We start from the raw sequence: 15,602 nt of genomic DNA on the forward strand, positions 1-15,602 counted from the left end.
GTATGTATTAACGTACTAGAAACTACCTAAGTACTCTGGAGAAACAGTTAAAGACATAATCATTATTTTTAGTTTAGATAATGACTACATTACTAATACGTTTCTTTAATCATTATTTAAAAATGGATTAATGGCAGAACGCAAAGTTTTCGTTGAGTCTATGAAATCACTAACTACTCAAGTGTGGCCTTCTAATATCTAGCTTGTTCATGCTACCTAATAAAGCAAGGATATGATTTGCAACGATGCATCCTACTCTTAAACATGCGAACCTTCTAAAATTAATTGTTGGATCTAGCAACTAACTGGTGGTTAAAAGTCGTTGAAACGTGGGAAGTGAGACATGAGGCATGAACAAATTGAATTGTCCTATCACTAGCGGCAACTGAAGCTAGCCAAGTTATCCAGTATTTGCTCTCATATATTAAAAATGAAGACATATTTTCTGGTTATTCCCTTAACCGATAGTTACCCGTAAATTAAACATTACTGATTGTATTTATGTTGTCAGAGGAGATCATTTACATTTCGTGACTAGACTTTCTTTATTTGCCGTTCCATAAAACGTTAATTTTTTTTGTAATCAGACGATATTTTCATTCAAGTGATTATTTATTTATTTACCTTTCGTTAGCGTATTACATTAATGCATTAAAAAGAAGCAAAAAATCAATGATGATCAGTCATTCGAGCAGGTTTACAAAGTGGAAAGAAAAGCAAATGGCTATAATAATCCGAAAAATAAACGAAACCCCTAATTCCCACAAAAAGGCCATATTGAAGCTTCGTTGTTATTCGTGCGGTCAATGGTATAACGAAAATGTGTGAGGTAATGTAAACGCATTTATTTACATTCGAAGTTTTTGCAAGCACTTCGAGTGAGTGTCGGGCAGTAATGCGTTTGGACTTGTTCACTTTGCTCGAGTGTTAATGTAGCCAAAAGTTTCCAAATGCTGCCAATTGCGTTACGCCATGAGTTGAAGTACTCTCTGCGTATTATTGAATCCACAGGAGTTGGCATCGGAATGTTCGTTTATATTTAAGTAGCTTGTACTGGGCACTGGTCGTACTGGCACGTCGCTCCAAACAGCCATCAAGCAGTCGTGACTGTGGTGGAAAGATGTTGAGTAATTCTGAATTGAGTTGCGAATTATTTGACTTTCAATATTTTTCTAATGCCAACAGCTGGCTTCTGAAAAGCACGCATAATCTTTGAAGGAACTTTTTAGGTTCACTTAGAAAAATGTGTGTAAATTTTGGATTTTCATTACATGTCATCATATAAAGTTTCTGTAAAAAATTCTTTAAGTAGTTAAAACACAATGGGAAAAGTGGTTTTACAAAAGTTTAAAATATTAAGTTTTCAAAATTTTTTCCCCATTTCAAAATCATATTTTTTTTCATTCCATTCTATAGACTCTAGTGATGATTACTGCAAGCAAATTTTTCAAAAGAAAAATCAGAAAACTCAACAGTTAGGATAAATCTATCGGTCAGATCATAGAAAATTGCTTGGTATGTCAATTTAAAGCTGAACAATTACTGCCAAAAGCATTTCCGAAGAAATCTGCTTATGACTTTCGCCCCACTCTTAAAACAACTTAAGCTTGCATAGGATAAATCACTGTAGCAAGATCTATGAGTTCATGCCCATCCACAGATTTGTAGACGCTTTCTATTATACACTGTTTTACCGTATTTCGCAGTTATTATGACAATTTGGTTGTCGTTCAAGAATAAGCAAGAACAAATGATCTATTGGTCCGTAAGATACCGGATCTATTTAAGTATTAGACTAAGGTGGGCCTTAGAAAACTCACGCTCAACAAAAGAAGAGTCTCAAATCGCATAACGCAAGATATACTATTCTCTGCAATGGTTCTTCTGATAGTCTCATGAAACCATGTTCTTCATCTTCATTTCAATCGCACAAAATTCTGTAGACTTCAATTCTCGTCAATATTTTTCTTCTAAATACAAGAACATAACAGTTATGATACGCACACGTTTCATTCTATGTTCGTTTAGGTATCTATACACACATATGTATCTATGTACATTGCACATATTGAAAAAGAACTATGAACGCTATAAATACTGTGCACGAGACAAGTGAATGAATGAAGTGAAAGTAGTAAATTTAGTGGTATTGGGTAAGAAAAAAGTCATTCTTTGGCAAAGCAAAATTGGAAATTAAGAAAAACATGTTGCTGTGGTTGCAAAAACTTCCCGAAAGCAGTATCAACATCACAAATTACACGATGCGAGGGCAACATCGAAACTATAAAAAATTTCAGTTCTTTCGGTGACACTGACTTTGATACTGCAGAGCTCATTCGCCCACATGGACGATGAAATTAAAGCAAGTGTCAGAAACGGAAATTGGTGAATGTAGGAAAAGACGAAGAAAGAGAGTGTGATTGAAGCCAGCATAAAACCTGCTGTCAATCTAAGCGTACTTGACATGAGATTGATGCCAGCATATGGACTTTGCTAGTGACGTTTCTACGGAGCGGTGAACGCAAAGCTATCAAATTGATAGACTAACCCAAATTCGACTTGAACATGAGCAGCTCGATGAAAATGTTGTTTATTAACACAACCAGCTTCAACGTTTCTTACTCACTTTTACCCTGTTGAGGGGAAATTTTTGTACAAACGCGTTTTCTTCGACATTTTTCCCATTACAAAATATGATGTTATTTTTAATGGCTTGTAAACGCATGTCCATGGCTCGAGTGATGGCTTCTTTCTACAAGCCATTCGTAAGTGGCACAACCATGTACACAGGCATGCGCATACAAGCAGCATAAGTGCGTAAGTGAATGAATGGGCGCTTGAGCGTAAAGTGCATAAGTAGTATAGTACATGTATTTGCACAACCGTTCGAACGTAAGAGCACGTGCATAAGAAGTATGCAAACATTTCAGCATGCTGTGACAGATGTACTCGCCTTGTATGCTGTCTTGAGTGTGTGTTTTCAAAATTCAAACAAAATTAGACACATATGTACGTTTGAGTGTATCCAAAGACGGAACACTTTTTAAGAAATACAAGTACCTAAATCCACCTACTCATGTTCGGTATATGGGGGCTGGGAACATATGAAACCATTGTTACTATTTTTGGATCGTAGTTCATCTTTATTAGGTGCATAACCTTTAAAAAGCTACTCAAGTTTGAGTTGTCTATTGTAAAGTAGAGTAAGTTGACGGCATTCGAAATTGTGTTTTATAAGAACAGGATATTGCTGGGGTTCAATATTATTTGTAATGAAAATCACATAGACTGAATTTGACATCAATCGACCAAGCATTTTGTTTTTGATTTGAGAATATTAACCAAAAATCTCCACTTCTGAGAATGATCCCATAAAATATTCTCAATCAGTTTAGCTGGCGATTCTTTGGTAGTTTACGAGAGAAGTATGAGTATTCAACATATTAGAGCGTGGACCATAACTTATCGAAATATATGTACATACTCTTTCCTGATAGGAGCCTGTTTTATAGCTCGCTTTGTGTTTTAGTAACTTCAAGGTGCCAGGAGATAGACGTTTTATCAGAATATCTAAATAATTACTGGAGATATTTCTGACACAAATTGGTGTGCAGACGGACGGATTGATAGATATACAGACAGATTATTTTCAGAAATCAATTTGGCTTGTCATTTTGAAGAGTTTGAAATAGGAGTATAAGTCGCTATATAGACTTATATTTTTGTTTTATCTATCTAAATTCGTATTAGACCCATCAACCCTCTAAAAGTATAAAGGGACTTTGGCTAGACATTTTTAATTATAGAGCTCACAGTTTTTCCCTTATTGAAATGTTGAATTAAAAGTTAGGAGAAAAATATGACAATCAAGAACATTATTATTCCGCCTCACATTTTCTCTAGCAAAATACACTCCTCTGCTTCTTCCAAGATTGTTATTATTTCAGTTAGTCTGAAGTGCTTCTTTTCTCTAACATCTACTTTTCACACAGCCTTAGTTATATGCCTCATAATCTTTTCACAAGCTTACCAACACACAAGCACATATGTATGTACATATGTAGCTCGTATATAAATGTGCGGTGCAGTAAATGCGCTGTGCGTCTCATCAATTAGAGTGCAGTGGGCAAATTACAGCAGCAAATCAAGTGTAATGCAGCTAAGATGATGATGATGCTGCTCATATTTTTGCAAAGAGAAGAAACCCCCGTTTGACTTATAACTTCATTTTGTCGGATTAGTTTCTGCACAACGGACACAAGTACGCAAACGAAGAATGAAAAGCCCACACACATACTATAGGAGAGAAGGGAATATTTCCTTGACGCATATTATTTGAGCAAAATGCCAAGCATCAACTTACATTACGCCAGATTACGCCTTTCAAGCAGTTAACAAATGATCACATGTACATAAATGTACATAAAGGGTGTCTTTACAGGCTTAGATGCTACTAGAGGTATAGATGTGGAAATAGCAACCTAAGTGGAAACTTTTTTTGAGGTTACGTCGACTCAGTGGTCTATCCTAAGGATCAAGCTTAATGTTGGGGTAAGGTCGGCTAAGCTGCATAAAAATTGCAGTTCGAACTGTTAGGATGATTTCATTGATTTTTGAAGGTCGTCTTGCGCCCACAATTCAACTCAATAAAATTGTTATTAACACTTATATACAAAAGAATTATAACCCTAAAGAAGAACCAATTAACATACATCCTAGCAAAAGTCGTAGCGAACCCGTTAAGGTGCTCACCGCAATAAATGAATATTTATTTATAGTAAAATATATGCCTTATACTGTAATGGTCCAGAAATAAAATCTCTTGAAAATCCTAATTTTGAGTTGCTATTCCTTCACAACACATAATAATGGAAATTGCAAAGACATATGATGTAAGAACCACATGATGGCCAAAATATACCAGTCATTCCAGCAATTTTGCACCAATAAGCCACTTGCGTATAATGCTCTTCACTATGGACTCGCAACTGCGTCTGAATTTATTTGTGCTGTCTTACAATGTCATTTTGCGTCATGTTTGCTTTATGCCCATATTTTCTTTGCCACATGAGTGGTTGCAAGAACAATTTTTTTGCTTGCAACTGCGTATATTTTTAGCTGTACACTTTCTCTCATATTTATACAATATCTTTGCAGTGATCAAGGAGCCACAGTCTACAAATCAAAGGTTAGCACTTTAAAGAACGGCTTGATTAGTTCACATACATATGTATGTATGTAGAAGCATTGCAAAATAATATAACTTCAAGGCTTTTACATATAAGCCAACAATAAAATGCTTAAGAATTGCTTATACTCTTTTTGAGTGTTGTCAATTGTGTATCAGAGCTGCGGAATTGAATGTGATGAACTTGTAGAAGACATAGGTCCATCAAGATAAGCGCGGTGTATTCCCCGAAAAGTTTACCCGTAAATTATTTATACCGATATTTATATTGAATATTAAGCTTTCATAAAAAATACTAACTAAAAAGTTACAGCGGTTCGAAAATGAATGAAAATAATGAAGAAATTCGCTATATTTTGATATTTTTGTATAAAAAGGGAAGAAAGCCACGCAAGCCACCATTGAAATTTGTGAAGTTTACGGAGACGATGCTGCACCAGTTCGTGTAGCGCAACAATAGTTCGTTCGCTTTCGTCCAGGAAATTTCGATGTGAAAGATGCAACTAGCTCTGGCCGACCTATCGTTGAAAAAGTCGATGAAATTATGGAAAAGATTGATTAGGGAACTTAACATTCATCTGTTTTAAACCATTAAAAAAAGCTGGCTGTAAAAATAAGCTCGATGTTTGGTTACCACAAGAATTGTCTGTGAAAAGTTTAATGGACCGAATTAACATCGGCGATTCTTTATTGAAACGAAATGAAATCGAACCATTTCTGAAGCAAATGGTAACAGGAGGCGAAAAGTGGATCAGAAACGACAATAATGTGCGAAAAAGATTATGGTCCAAGTAGAGTAAATATCAACAAATGATCACAAAGCCAGGAGATGCTCCTGTATGGTCGAACGATTTTACTGTCAACAACTGATGAGATTGAAGGAAGCAATCGAAAAAAAATGGCCAGAACTGATCAACAGTCAATCCATCAGGACGACGCTAGACCACACACATCTTTGTTGCCTCGGTAAAAACTGTGAAAGTTTGGCTGGGAAGTTTTGATGCATCCACCATATTGCTCTGACCCTGCACCATCGGACTACAATTTGCTTGGTCAATGCAGAACTCCCTTAATGGAGTAAAGTTGGCTTCAAGAGAAGCCTGTGAAAATTGGTTGTCGCCGTGAAACCAGAAAAGACTATTAATGCTTCAATCGAACCGAAATTGTTCAAGTCCCTAGCTACTGGTTATGTGAACCCAGAGCTCAAAGTTGACTTTTTACTGAAAATTTCGGTCAATGTGGCAGATATATAATTGAAATTAGAAGAAAATCCTTCCTTACTTCTTAGATATGGAAGCAATTTTTCAATTCGCATTTTATCGGATTTTTGTTTTGCATACATTTTTCTCTTCTCCAAATAATCATTCCTTTTGGGTAATTCTTAAAGTTTGATAAATTTCCGTACACGTGTAATATTCAACCCCCTACCCGCCCCATCGGTTTTAACTTTCATGAATACTTAATGATTATTGCCAATAAAGGAAAGCATCAACAGCAATTCGAAGCTTTTAGTGCCAAATTGATATATATGTGAATTTTCATAAATTACCTTTGCATCCCTCGGGGCGCCGCTAAACAATCATTTGTTGTAGCTTACAGATTTACAATCATAAAAACATTTACCGAAAAATCCTTTGGGGCAAGTCGTGGGAAAGAGAGAGAGATTATGTGTTATTGCAGCTTACATTTTGTCGTTTATTTCGATTATGTTGTAATTTTTCAAGCATATAAAATATATTTTGGGCCCACTAACGGGACAAATAAATAAATTTATGTGGCTACGAAATGCTTACACACACACACTTGCGTGTACAAATATTTACATGGCAGCGCTTGTGTGTGTGTGTTGGTATTTGTTTACTTGAGCCGCCTTATAAATATGTTTGGCCTTTAGCCAAATAAATAAAGGAGCGTTTAAATAAAATTCTTGCTAACTCAAAGACCAGGCTTTGTGATGTAGTCGGCGGAAGAAAAAAATAATAAAATAAAATAAAATGAAATAATGGTCTACTAAGAAATATTAAATACATATATATAAGTATACAAACAAGTGCGGCAAAATGAAATAGAACAAACTAAGCGTAAAGCTGGATGAAGCACAACCCATGCATAAGCGGTAAGTAAAGTTGTAAGTAGAAGTAATGCGGAAAGCATGAAAAATCGCTGGATGCCAAGGAAAGGGAAAAGGCCGCCAACAACCAAGTCAAACGAAATACTATACAACGAGCGTGCTTCTAAGTTGGCGCTTTTCGTGGTCGCCAAACGCTCTTTGTGCATGTAGTTGTGCACTTTCACCACGTGACTTGGCGCAAATCTTTGATTGTGTTTAGCCGAAAAATGAAGCGCAGTAGGTCACAGCCAACAATGGACTTACAAACAAACGAGTAAACAACAGCAGCAACAACGCGCCGTGGCGTTTCGCAAAGTTTGCATGCATCAAGAGTTTGCTTGTTAGCTCACAGCGTGTTCGTAGTGGAGGCGGCGTGCTGGTTTTGCTTTCAAAGCTCTACTGTAAATAAATAAATACACGAGCATTTTATTTAGTGTACGCTCCCACTCACTTACTGCTTGACAACTTTAAACTTTCTCATGTTTGGTTTAAGTTTGCTTATTTATTGGTCGGTTTTCTACGCTTGACACTTGGCAATGTTATTTGTTTGCCTCGCAAATAGGTAAACATTAAATAAGGGAATCATAAACACATGTGGGTTATTTATCAGTTCAGGACGTCAGAATCCGCAAAGTACATATTTGTTTATTAAAGCTCTTTCAGAGGAGAACACATATCTTTTTATCAACTTACAAATCCTAACAAATTTACTTTTGAACTTAAAACAAATTTGATGGTTTTTAATGACTCTGGCGGACGGTGTTCCACTTCAAGAAAACTAGAATTAATATTTGCATGATTTGTTGCTTTAAGCCGTCCTTGAAGCACAAAAGAGGTTTAGAGGAAACCACCAGGAAAAAGCATAACAAAAAAGTTTTATTTGCGTAATTAACGCCTCTAAAAAGCCCTTTTATTATTATACAATGTCATCAGGTTTTTCAGCAAAGTCGGCTCAATCCATTTAAAAATCACTAGCAGTAAACTAGTCTAGTGTTGCTTTCAAACTGATCCATATCTCTAAATGATCACCAAAAGGTTGCCCACATAAATGATTAAAGGACAGAAAAGTTTATTGGCGGCATTTCTGAAAGACTTGCCGGCATTTTAATTGCTAAAATTAAAAAAGTTGATGTCAGTTAGATGCCGGTTCATGCTCCTCGGCTTGTGAGCAGCCAAAGCAATACCATTTAATATGTACTTCCACAACTCTTCTTAGTTGAGTCGAAAAATTTCTTCAAAGGTTACAGAAATTTTCTGCTTAAGGAGTTGTGAGAGACTTGAGGCGAGTTTATAACACCAAATCTCCCAAAACTACTTTGTTATTGAAATATTTGTAGGAAACTTCACTAAAAGAATATAATAGAAATGCCTCACAGGCATTGTGATCTTGTTATTGTAGTTATACCGAAACAAGTTCCGTTTTTGTCGGAGAACATCAACTTGGTAAAGCGGAACTCTGCCGCACAACAAAAGTGAGCGAGCCGCCAGTTTGGCAAGTATCCAATGGTAAAACTAAGTGATCAACAATAACAAAAAAAACGTCACAAATGATAACAAAGCAAGTTATGTACACAACCAAGAAAATAGCCGACAAGTTTTGAATGAATGCGGCACAAGGATATAAAACCAATGAATTTCGTTAGACATGTTGAGCTAACAGCAGAACACATGCCACGGGCAAGCAAACAAGTTTACAACAAAACATATTTATATCTGCAAGGACAAACTGATCCACTTACAAGCAAACGTGGCGCTAACACATGCTACACGGAAGTTACCAAATATATTTGCACAACTAACAAGTGAATAAAGGAATATATAGACTCATTTGTAAGCAGAAGTGCATGTGTGCGTGTGTGCGAGTATGTATGTTGTTGTTGTTGTGTGGTAACACCTCATAGCAAAGAAAACTTCACACTTTCTGGCACGTAAATTCTTGGCGGAGCATCTGCTTTGAGGTTATAACCGAACACGTGCAGTTACAGACATGCAAGGATACGGCCTTGTCACCAAATAAGTGTATATGCGGCACGTGTGTGCTTTCTTGTGTCGTGTTTTGCGCCAAAATCATATTTTCGCACATAATTACAATGGCAAGGAAATGTCAAAAGAAAGCCGGAAGTTTTCATTTCACTATATTGGCGAGAAAATGAAAGTGTAAAGCTAACACGAAGAAAAACGGCGAAAAGAAACTAAATTGAAATGAATAAAACATGTGTAAACACTAGATAATCGAAAGTAACGGAATATGCAGACAGTCGCAACCAATAATATAAAAAATTAAATAGAAAACTCTAGTCACGAACTTGACATTTGACCAGTAAACATATTTTTTATTCATATACAACAGTAATAGTTCTGAAATGATGAATGGTAAAAATAAGGGTATAATGGAAGATTTATAAAAGAAACTTCGGCGCACTCTTGTTTAAGGACTGCTGTCTCACAAACACATATAAAAAATATATTTATATTTCTCTCTTTAAAAGTTGTATATTACATAGGATTTTTCAATACGGATGATTTTCAAATATCATTTTCGGCAGACTAGGTCGGCACCTGGACCAACCGAATTATTGGAAGAAAAGTTTTACAACTCGATTATTTCAAGAAATTGTGATAATGAATGGCCTCGAAGAAGTTGCGATTTAACACCATCAGACTGTTCCTTGTGAGATTATTTGAAGTCATTGGTCTTTAGGAATAAACCAGACTCTCCTCGAGCTTTGGAAGTCAATATTGTATATGCTATTCAGGATATATAACTAGATTTAGTGGAAAGATTATTCGAAAATTGCGTTCATCGATTGATTTTATATTTAGAACTTAATTGCATCGATTGTATTTCACATTAAAAAAAATTTAATTTCCTTAATAATTGGTGTGATTTTTTTTAAGAAAAATTATATCACTCTTATTGGAAAACGCGGTATAAACAAAATCAGAAATAAATTAATCGTTTGGGTCCAATGTTTTAGTTTAACAGATTCAATTTTAACTTATAATTTTGTGGCTACTTCGCTATTCTACTCCCTGGTTTATATGGGAAACTTTCACTTACAAATATTCATATTTACCTACAAGTATTTGTCTATATGTTTTGTACTTTTTCATAAATTTGCAAACTCTGTTCTGTAGAATTTAGCGGCTTAACTGACACAAACAAAAATTAGCAAAGTGCAAAATAAAGTGAATGAAAATATGTAGTTGCAAAGAGATATTAAGCAAAAACTTGCAAAACTTTGCACCACTTTTGATTTGTATGGACTTCTTTGACAGCGGCAACATAGAATATCAATGAAATGCATGAAAGTAGTAACGGTTTGCTTTTATTAAAATATAGGGTGGACCCTAACTTAAGGTATAAATAATGGAACAAAAAGCCAGTAAAAGCTCTGAATTTTTTTAATATGCTTGACTTAAAATACACAATTACACAAGCTACACAATTTTCCTTATCCAACAGCGAATCAACCATTCATACATATAACAAAAAAAAAAACAAAAATACCCGGTCATCGGACTACAAAATACTGAATTATACTAGTACTTCCTTAATTGGACTTTTTTAAGAAGATAATTTTACGCCAGAAATCATTGCAACCGAGGACCTCGAAAAGGCTATGTCCTGCGCATCAAAAACCATTTTTCTCTGTTGTCAATAAAATCGGTTACTTAGCTGATGTTTCGTTCGAAAAAGAAACCAAGCTGAATGCTTTTTAAAAATATGTCAAACATAAAAATCATTGCTTTTCAAAGTTACTTACATGACGACATAATTATGGCGCACCCTATACAAATACAAAAAATACCTTTCGCAAATGTACAATTTAAGCAACTTTGTTTCGTGTCTGGGAAAAGAGTTTTAACAACTCTGACTGGCGGACGGTGTACATTTACGCGGCCATTAAATTATAATCCAAGTAGAAATTGTATGTTTATTTATTTGGGATTTCTAAGAATTTCGCTTAATGCATCAATTTAGAGCTAAGTTGCCTCAATTAACACACAATGTTTCGTGATTGTGTTAGTAACCCTTTTAAACATTTTTTCAATAAGAAAACTGTTTTAATAAGAAGTTTAGAATTCAGATTTGTCCTGCGTATTTAAGAATTCTTAATATTTTTAATAAAGTTTCGCGATTACATGGCAAGACTTACAGACACACTTTTATGGCAATATAAGCTTAACAAATCTTTCGGAAATTATTGTTGATTTCCCATTGATATACCAACAGTTCTTCGTTCAATGTAACGGCAAACAGCAACGAAATGTGGGCGTGAGCAAATATGTTGAGAAACTAAAATTATGAAAATAAAGATTCAAAACCACACAGATGGAAATTTTATGAATTGACTTATAGAAGAACTATGGTTTATTACCAATTAATTTGTTTTTTTTTTATTGCATGTGCCAATTTAGAATAACGTAATTCTAGCGGAAACAAAATTATTAAGCTTATTGCAATTAACCTGCGCTACATATCTATATAGTAAGCAATTTCGTAAAAATGTTAAGAATTCCTACTTTTCTACTAAAATTTAACAAATAAACTAATTTTAGTGAAAGAGCAGCAACATTTTTATACAAGTAAATCTAACTACATTTTTGCTTGAAAAAATATATATATTTGATACTTATGCGAAAATTTTGCATATTTTTAATAAAAGCATAGTACACATTTTTCTCAAAATAACGGGAATTTAATTGCTAAAATCATAGTCTCGCATTGATACATAGACTTATCATGCATTTTTGTGGCAAATAAAAATAGTTTTCTGCATTGAGTGTAAATTAGAATGAATATTTAAAAATCGTTTCCAAATCTAATTAAAATAAAACGGAAAGCATTTGCATGCGATACGCACATACACATACAACAATAAAGCAATTTGCACATTTTTATACAATTTCCGGTAGTAAATTGATTTGAAAGGTGAGAGGAAACAATTTTTCACCGAACCACGAGAGAACTCCATCGATTTATTTATTTTTCATGAAATATTTAGCTGCGCTTTATATTATTTCTGTGAGTATTTTAGTTTTGTTTTCGTTTTTTATTTATTATTGCATCAAAGTTCGAAAATGCTGTAATTTAAAATTATTTCAACAAGAATTTTTAGAAATTCATTAAAAATTTATTGCTTGGTATTTGGTAATGAATTTAGGTTGGGAACTTTTATTAGTTTATTACAATTTATTTGCTTATTAAAATAGAATAAATTAAAATATTAAAAGCACATATTTTAGTTTGATGAAAACAGAACAAAAATAAAATTTGCTAAATGTATCGAATTTTTTCCCAATTTTTTTTTGTTTTTTAAAAATTATAAATTTATTTGTATAATATATAAAAATAAATAATCTATTGTTCGTTGTCTTGCTTTAATTTGTCACATATTTGTTTACAGTTGCCACATAGCATTGCGGGTGAAGAGTTGGCCTTCATTTTCGGTGCACCACTTGCACCAGCTGGTCCCTTTCCCAGCAATTCGTATGGCGCACAGGAAAAGCTGCTCTCCGAAGCAGTGATGACATACTGGACCAATTTTGCGAAGACTGGGTAAGTTTGACAATTTATATATATATGATATTTTTTCTTAAAGTTTCTAGGCGCATTTATGGAATGTATCTCTATGTTGTTGGGATTTTTGAAGCAGTTGTCCATGAAAAGTGGAAATCAATAATATTTTCCTATCTGTAAATCTAATAATCATGATTACGCCGATGATATGGTCTTTATTAAAGAAAAATCGTGAAGTTTTATCATTATAATAGTTGAGTTCTAAGACTCAATCTGAAATAGTTCGTTCAGGTTCAGCCGTGTTCATTTATTCGCCATTCATGCTATTTCTAAAAAAGTCATATAATTAACTATTTTTAAAACCATTTCAAAAATTACTTCTGAAAATACTTACATTACTTTTAGCCTATATGGACTTATGAAAATGTTATTCCCAAAATCCAGTTATAGCATTTTAACTAAATCTTGCTGTGACTTAGCAAAATTGCAATTGTGATATTGCGAAATAAAAGCGCAAGTGTTTTCTTCGGGCCATTGTGCGTAATGGACTTTGCGTAAGCGAATCTTGCAAATGCAGTCAAATTCAATTTTTACTGCAAATGTGTGCAAAACTGCAATGGAAAAAGCTTTACGGTGCTTACTCAGTATATGCAAGCGACTTTGTTCAGTGTGTGTTTGTGTAAGCACGTACTATATATGTGTAGTGTTGACGACTGCTAGTGGCAATAGAAATAAAGTTTTATACTTTTGTATATTTCTATACAAGCCGGAATGAATTTCAATTTTGTTTCGAAAATGTTCGTTTAAATTTTATTTTTACTTGCTCCTTGGCCCGACCATCCGACCAGTAGAAAGTGAATTTTCATGACCTTTAAAGTTGATTGCATAGCCGAGATTGCACATCACCAAATAATTGTTTATATAGTTTCACATGACAATTCCAGCATTTATTTTATTTTATTATTTTCTATTATCCACAGAAATCCGAAAGCACCATGGAAGGGAAGTTTCATCAATTTGCACGCGCTGGAATGGGATAGGTATGATCTCGATTGGCCGGAATTTAATAAACGAACGCAATCGTATATGAATATTGGTGAGTTGGTAATAGTAGATAGTATGCCTTTTACTGTCTGTGTGGAGTAGATCGTCGAGTGTGATGAGAGTTCTGAAACTGTGCTTGAATATTATTGTTCAAAATTTCTCATATTATATTTAGATTTTAGCCTCCAAACCATTTTGAGGAACTAATCCTATTCAAAAAAGCTCGACTCTTTCGAGAGAATGGAAGAACAATTGGACCACCAAGCACCTACTAACAATTATTGATTTGCGAGTGCCAATGTTTGTCGAAATATTTTTGCAAACATCTGCAACCATCTTTCATTCCTTAGAGCCAAGGAGCATAGGTATAAGCGCTCAAGCTTTCCATTCAGGGCTCTAGAATCTAAATCTCTCATCAATAGCGATCAATATTAGTTAACCCTTGCCACAATAGACTCCACGTTGCAGCAATGCTATTATAAAATTTAATTAGAAACTAAGGAATCTCATTAATATAACCTGTGAACTGTGAAATTACTGAATTGCTAGTTGTTTTTGTTCCGAATACTAAGCAAAACAATGTAAAACGTAGCAACTAAATAAATTGTTATAATTAGGAAAAGCAATATGAGATTAATATGCTCTCAATAAAATATCCATAGCCTTTCGGCTGCAGGGAGCGCAGCGCGTTGGCAAATCGTATCGTTTATGTAATAAGCTATTTATGAATGTAGCCGTAAAAGCCCATTAAATTAATAAAGATTTATAAAAGCCTAAAAAGGACGATGAGCTCTAGCCTTCGTCTAGGACACGGCTGTGTAGACAGTTACATAAATATGAATGTGTGTGTCTATGTACTCGTGCTATGCGCTCCATAGACTCTCAGCCACTGCCGCAACCATCAACTGCCTATTAAAGCAATAAAAGCAATAAATATGTGTGCGAACGTATGTTTGTGCACCGTAACGAGCAAAAGTATTCCACTAATTGGTAGCCGTTTAATTCAATTTGATTTTCGTTCGAAGAAGTGCGCACAGGCGAATACGCACACTCGTACAAGCTTACGTTGATTTTGTGTGTTGGTGTATGCGGGTAAAGGATGGCAATGGGAGCATTCCATGCAAAATATGCAACAGCTGGAATTTTGAATATAACTGGCTTGAACATATTTTCGTAAAATTAAATTTCGAACAATTAAGTTAAAATGTAAGGACCAATAAACTGACCATTTGGTGGTTTACGCATCGCCAGATGTTAAATATCAAAACATTTCTGTGCGTAACGAATATTTGCCTTCAAGAATAGCTACTGTATATTTCTATTCTACAAATAATATCATTCCGTACTTTAAAAAATGTATACAGCTCCGAACCCCATTGAAACACAAGTGGGAAACTCTGTCCGTTAAGTAAAATGTTCAAAAAATGTTAACTAAAGTTCTTTATAACAAACGGAATGCAAGAATCTTAAAAAATGGATAATTGATTTCTTAATAATTCTTGTCAATATATTTAGTTATCAAATTGGATAGTTTATATAAAACACAATACTTTTTCAAATCGGGAATTCGCTGATCATTTGACCGAAATAATTTGGAAAAGACTTCGATAATTATAACTACAGGATGGTCTTATACATTCAACAAATAAATAACTTACTTTATGCTAAGTTATGTTGGTCTGGTCTGCAAAAAATCAATTACAGGCAAGGAGAGGTCCCAGATGCTAACAATTTCG

General features: G+C 34.4%; 1 protein-coding gene across 1 annotated transcript in view; it reads left to right on the plus strand.

Annotated features, from left to right (window-relative positions):
* Positions 1-15,602, plus strand: part of LOC126751689 (uncharacterized) — an 85,487-nt gene that overhangs the window by 57,301 nt on the left and 12,584 nt on the right. Inside the window, exons 10-11 of the mRNA XM_050462147.1 lie at positions 12,710-12,861; positions 13,803-13,918. Coding sequence (XP_050318104.1) covers positions 12,710-12,861; positions 13,803-13,918 — 268 coding nt within the window. The remainder of the gene's footprint in view (positions 1-12,709; positions 12,862-13,802; positions 13,919-15,602) is intronic.

This window comes from Bactrocera neohumeralis, chromosome 2 (genome assembly GCF_024586455.1).
Source record: "Bactrocera neohumeralis isolate Rockhampton chromosome 2, APGP_CSIRO_Bneo_wtdbg2-racon-allhic-juicebox.fasta_v2, whole genome shotgun sequence".
NCBI classification, from domain to species: domain Eukaryota; kingdom Metazoa; phylum Arthropoda; class Insecta; order Diptera; family Tephritidae; genus Bactrocera; species Bactrocera neohumeralis.